Source organism: Cimex lectularius, unplaced genomic scaffold (genome assembly GCF_000648675.2).
Source record: "Cimex lectularius strain Harlan isolate CLEC.00 unplaced genomic scaffold, Clec_2.1 scaffold34, whole genome shotgun sequence".
Classification (NCBI taxonomy): Eukaryota; Metazoa; Arthropoda; class Insecta; order Hemiptera; family Cimicidae; genus Cimex; species Cimex lectularius.
In genome coordinates, this window is record NW_019392635.1 from 173,161 (window position 1) to 179,312 (window position 6,152).

Consider the following 6,152-nt stretch of genomic DNA (forward strand, 5'->3'; position numbering starts at 1 on the left):
TATATCGCATTTATTTTAATAAATATGGTCAATTTATTTAGAAAAAACGTGATTTTCATTAAGAAAAATATTGTTATCATTTTGTAAAAAAAATCTTGTTGGTTTTGGTATTGAAGATTAGTTACGTATATGCCAATATCTAGTGTTGGTTGTTGCATAGAAAAATCTAATACCAAAAAATATTATAACGAATTATCAAAAATCATTTATTGTTATTATACAAATATAAATTGTAAACAAATCATTTTTTGCGAATTTTCACTGTTCCATCCGCTTGGCCGAAGTAAGCAATGTCGGCCATCTCTACAAAAAGTCCAGTTTCGACAACTCCTAAAAGAAACGAATATGTTAAAAACGTGGTAAATTTTGTGCGTAGGCGTGAAAGCCCACCTGGGAACAATGTAATTTCTTTATTGACTTTTTCCCAGTCTGTATTGCCATCTGGAAAATGCCAGTCTATTATGAAATTGCCATTGTCTGTCACAACCGGACCCTGGAATATTAGAAAAAATTAATATACTTTACAATACACTTAACTTAAGTAACACACCATTTTCATTTTTGCCATTCTCAATTCAGTTTTGCCACCGAATTTCTTTTCAAGTTTCCTTGCGACTGGCACATGAGCGAGAGGGATCACTTCAATTGGAATACCTTTTTTATATTGTTCACCAAGCTTCATAGAATTTTTCCTATAAGTCTATCGTATAATTAATTTTTAAAGATAAAGTATTTTGAAAAAAAAAACAACTCACGTGTAGTCACCAACAACAACCATCCTTTTGGCACAAGATGCCACAATTTTCTCTTGTGTCTGACAACCTCCACCACCTTTGATGAGAGTAAATTTTTCATCGACTTCATCTGCTCCGTCAATGGCAACATCCAACTAACAAAAACTTAAATTAACTTACTAAATATTAATGTCTAAAACTATCTATACTTTATCAGTTTACATTTACAAAATTAATGTTATATGGTATATGATTAATACATTCCTGGCTGGAATTTTTATTTTCACCCTCCTGGGCGACAAATCTGTTAAAAATAAATATTCGTATGCATTATATGACCTACATATAACCCAGATGGTTGGAACATCGGCACCTCTGAAGGTCAACTGCAGACGTGTTAACAGGATTTGGGGTGGAAAAATTGCACTACAATTTTAATTGTATATTTACTTCAGGGTATGTTTCCAAGCTTCCAAGGACCAAATTATTCTGTACGATTAGTTGATGTGCTTGAAACGATGTGGGTACACAGACGACTTTGATGCCCTCATCTTTCACTTTCTGTACTGTAACATACAATCAAAAAAGGTTTATAAATAATCAACATATTAACTTTTTTTAAATATTTTCATAACATGCTAAATATTTCTACTTTGCTCCAAGGGGAAAATAAATGTGGCACTGAAATTTTGATTTATTTTTTAATTTGACAATGTTGTGGCTTTACATTTTGTTTTATTGCTTTGAAAATTATGTAAATTAGACAAAAAGTATTTGTTTTTGTTGCCATTATGAGGCAAACTCGCTTGATTAATTCCTAATTTGTTTTAAAATCCCCACAATGTAAATTTAACAAAAGTATTACAGACAGTTGTCTTTGAATTTATCGAGTAGCTGTAGATCACTACAGCCAATACAACACTGACGGAAAAGGGTCATTCGGAGGCGGTTCAGCTTGGTTTATGGTTTCAATTTTGATATCTAGTTTATTTGGAAATTTTGATTAAATTCAAACATCCTATTAATGTCATCTCTTGGGGACACGAGTATCAGATGGTCTTTATACAGTTGTATACAAGTCTCTGAATTTTTGTTATTTGTTGTACTTTATCAGACCAGGCTTATGGCGCCATATGTGAGAATAGATCTCACCATCACGGTATATGTTCAAAGCAGGGTTTCTGATCTGCATCACCAATTTTTTCCCGCTATTCTTCTAAACTGACGTCTGTGCCACTTTCTTGATAGCAGGGCCGATATGTTCCTTAAATGTCAGTTTTGTCTAGTGTGACACCTAGATATTTGGCCTCTTTCTTCATGTCTATAATAGTATTATTGAGTTCTATCTGCCTCGTACGATCCATTTTTTTTTTTTTTCGAAAAGCGACTGAAACTTATTAGGGTTAATCCCTAAACCAGTGGATTTACACCATTCATCTGTGCTTTTTAACCCTGTCACAGAGGGTTTCTTCGAATTTTCCCCTGGCGTTTTTCCCCCAGGACTGCATAGCATCCCTCTGTAATCCACTTGCAAGCAATTCTTCAACTTTCAGGCACCATAGATGAGGTGAAAAATATTGACAAGTGTACGGTATATATAAAAAGTACACTGTAATTTTTAACTTGATGCATACAAAATACTAGGAAGGAAATTTTTTGAAATATTAATCCATGTGTTTAAGTCGGTCCTAACAATATATTTGGTAGGATCGGGGATGTGGTCCCAAGAATGTTCTGGTATTGAAACTATGAAATGAAATGTTCAGTGTTTTATTTCACTTTTCTCAGGGCTCTACAACAGATGCATAAACTATAATATTTTATAATTGCTCATGTGTGTAAGTGAAAATCAAAAATCAACTTTCTTTTCCAACTTACAGTGTCAGTCTTAAAATTGTTTTTTCTTTTCAACATGTATAAATATTTTTTCATTCTTTTCAACATTTCTTATACTGAGCACGTTTTCAATTAATAAATAGGTAGATAAATAAATGGCACTTATTACAAACTATTATCAATCAGACAAAATCAACATAAACAAAGAGGACTAGAGTTAGTTGGTCCTAGTTAACCAAAATAATTATTTAAATTGATTTATATGTTTATTACGTAATGTGGTTGAGACGAAAAGCAATGGGTTGTGGGGTCGAGTCCCACCTGTGATGCTAATTTTTCATCTCAATCACACTACATAAAAATTATAAAACAATTTAAATTTTTAAATATGCTGGAATTTTAAAAAATGAATGTAAAATTTTGTTTAATTAGTGTAAATACGGTTTCTAATTGATAAAGAAATGTTTTGAACTAAATTTTCTAATTAAAACATTGTGAATTTAAAAATATAATGAAAAAATTGAGAACGAAAAAAACTGTGCATGGTCCTCTCCCCATAAAATTGATATCAATATCAAGAAAGGGGAAAAATAATCATTCCTCTAAAAAAAATTGGCCTTCGACAGCGTTCCTTTCTAAGAAAAAACTGTATAAAAAAAAATAGTTGTTTATTAATCGGCAAATTCCATTCTACCTAGCAGCAAAAAATAACTTTTGCACAGAATTAGACACAGCATGAGTAACATTAAAGCGAAATTTATCGATGACTGTATAAAATACCCAGGCGTTCCACAGCGTACACTATAGTCGATCCACTCCCGACACCGAGTTTTGTTCCATCCTTAAAAATAAAACCCAATTGAATTATTCATTCATATTTATGGCATTTAAGGCAGAAAATACCTGGACAAAATCATCGACTGCTTGATAAGCAGCTTTCTTCTTAGCCAGATCCAAATTCGACATGGTTCTACAAACCAACGACCTGTACTTGAGAAATGGTACTGCCCTCCTAATTATCATATAAACTAAAGGACAAAAATAAATTACGTATCCGATCCTGGAAATTAATCTAATCGTAACTTCTATTATCTCTTGTTTTTATGAACGGAAAATAATCGCTCTTAAATACTAAAAAAAACACTGAAAGATAAAAATACCCGTATATAATCGGATAAAACCAATTAAATCGTAATTATATGGAAAGTTTTTATTAAACCGTTAAATTAAACCATAACTATTTGAACCTTACGAAAGGTTCGAATTCCGACCTAGGCATACATTGGACCAACTGCTACATGGAAAAAAACACAGAAAACAATAAAATATATCTTCTGCTTTAATGAATTACAATTTTATTGTCCATTAATATCCATTATGTTAATGGTTATGCTACTTTTGTAACGAGCTTCTGGGTTTATAATTTATATCCATCGAAATATATTTGTATCTCGATCGTTGTAAATCGATCTTCCATGCTCTGCCGAATTGAATGGCGGCATAAAGTTCATACTATTTGTTTTAAATTTACTTTATTATTACATTATATAATGTGGCATATAAATCCCCGGCCGTTTATTATAATTTGTTCTATGGAAACAAGTCTGTTCTATTAGCAAATTGCCTAGTTTAACTCTCAAGTTGTGTAACATATTACATAAAAATTGTACTATATGCAAAAAGGATACTTGCCTATATAAATGGCGAAGTCACTAAGAAAAGAACTTACAAAAAAAGTCCATTTAAAATATTTATTTGTGGTGTTCATCCAAGTCGAGTACTGGAACAGGAACTGACAAAATCAAGAGCTAATTTTCTCCAAATTTAGACCATCATCTGTTGTCGAAGACCAGAAAGATGGACTCTTGTTTCTACATAGTTTAAAAGAGATATTCCTGGCTGCTGAAGACTTGCTTGTGTGTTGAAGAAATTGAGAAATCGTTGATTTTCACAGTTTAAAGCAGATTTTTGTCGTAGCTGAATATCTGCTTAACAATCCAAAAACCATTGATATAATCACAAATTCTGGAAAGGTGAGAATAATTTGAGAGATCATAGATTTTTCAAATTTCAAAAGCAGTCTTTGTGACTGAAGACTTGCTTGTAAGTTTAAAAAGATTAGAGATCTTCGACTTTCTTAGTTCAAAGCAGATCTTTGTTGTAGATAAAGATCTGCTTGAAACCCAAAAACCATTGATGTACTCACAACTTCTGGAAAAATTGAAAAAGTTGAGAGATCATCGATTTTCACAGTTCAAAGCAAATCTTTGTCGTCGCTGAAGATCTGCTTAATGACACAAAAACCATTGATGCACACGACTTTTGGAAGAATTGAAGAATTTCAGAGATTTGTTTCTCCAAATTTCAAAAGAGATCTTCATGACTGCTGAAGACTTGCTTGTGGATTGAAGAATTGAGAGATTGTCTATTTTCACAGTTCAAAGCAGATCTTCGTTGTAATTGAAGATCTGCTTAACAACACAAAAATCATGGATGTACTCACAACTTCTGGAAAAATTTACGAATTTTTCTGAAACCTACATCACTCCCGACCGCATCTCACGATATCTGAATAACTATCAATTAACGGTCACTAATCTCTACACATAGTTTTTAAAATTAAAAGGATCTATTTGACAGCTGAAGACTTGCTTGTGTGTTTAAGAAATTGAAAAATCATTGATTTTCACAGGTCAAAGTGGATCTTTGTTACATCAGCAGACTGCTTGGGTGACTCAATGACTACTGATGGACTCTCAACTTCTGAAAAAATTGAACATTTGGCACTATCGTTCTTTCTACAAAGTTTAAAAGAGATCTTCCTGTCAGCTGAAAACTTGCTTGTGCGCTGAAGAAGTTCAGAAATCAATGATTTTCACAGTTCAAAGTGGATCATGTTTTACCTAAAGATTTGCTTAACAACCCAAAAACCACTGATTCTCACAATTTCTGGAAGAATTAAAGGATTTAAGAGATTTTCTTGAAAATTCCAAAGGTGTCTTCCTGACTACTGAGGACCTACTTGAGAGTTGAAGATATTGAGAGATTGTCAATTTTCACAGTTCAAAGCAGAATTATGTTGCGTCAGCATACCTGCTTGTGTGTCTCACTGACTACTGATGGACTCTCAACTTCTGAAAAAATTGAACATTTGGCACAACCATTGTTTCCACAAAGTTTAAAAGAGATCTTCATGATAGATGAAGACTTCTTCTGCATACACAAATGCCATACGACTCTCAACCTCAACCTCGAGTAGTGAAGAATGGAGGCAGACCTGCTTGTATGACTGATGATGTTCATATGACTGATGAAGATCAACTTTTGTGAAAAATTGAAGAATTCATTAATTCTTCAAAGTTTAAAAGTACCCTGTTCATCTCTGTTACTTTTGTAGGAGTATCAAATACTAAAGGATTGAAAATGTTGAAAGAAGAATACTTTTTTTATTTTAGTTTAAAGAAGATCTTGGATAAATGCATAAAAACTTTAATAATTATTTATTGATTTGCAACAATACAGTTCTATTTTTATTCAATTGTAAAATAAAATTATTTACAAAAAATTGTACAATTCTTCTTT

The 6,152-nt window shown here is 32.3% G+C and overlaps 1 protein-coding gene across 1 annotated transcript; it reads right to left on the reverse strand.

Moving 5' to 3' along the window:
* Positions 1 to 180: 180 nt before the first annotated feature.
* Positions 181 to 3,853, reverse strand: LOC106662004 (ribose-5-phosphate isomerase). Its single transcript, XM_014385799.2, has 7 exons — positions 3,474 to 3,853; positions 3,351 to 3,411; positions 1,185 to 1,300; positions 756 to 889; positions 551 to 692; positions 391 to 493; positions 181 to 330 (listed from the first exon to the last, which is right to left on the reverse strand). The coding sequence occupies exons 1-7, from the start codon at positions 3,591 to 3,593 to the stop codon at positions 242 to 244; spliced, it is 765 nt and encodes a 254-aa protein (XP_014241285.1). The 5' UTR covers positions 3,594 to 3,853; the 3' UTR covers positions 181 to 241.
* Positions 3,854 to 6,152: the final 2,299 nt, after the last annotated feature.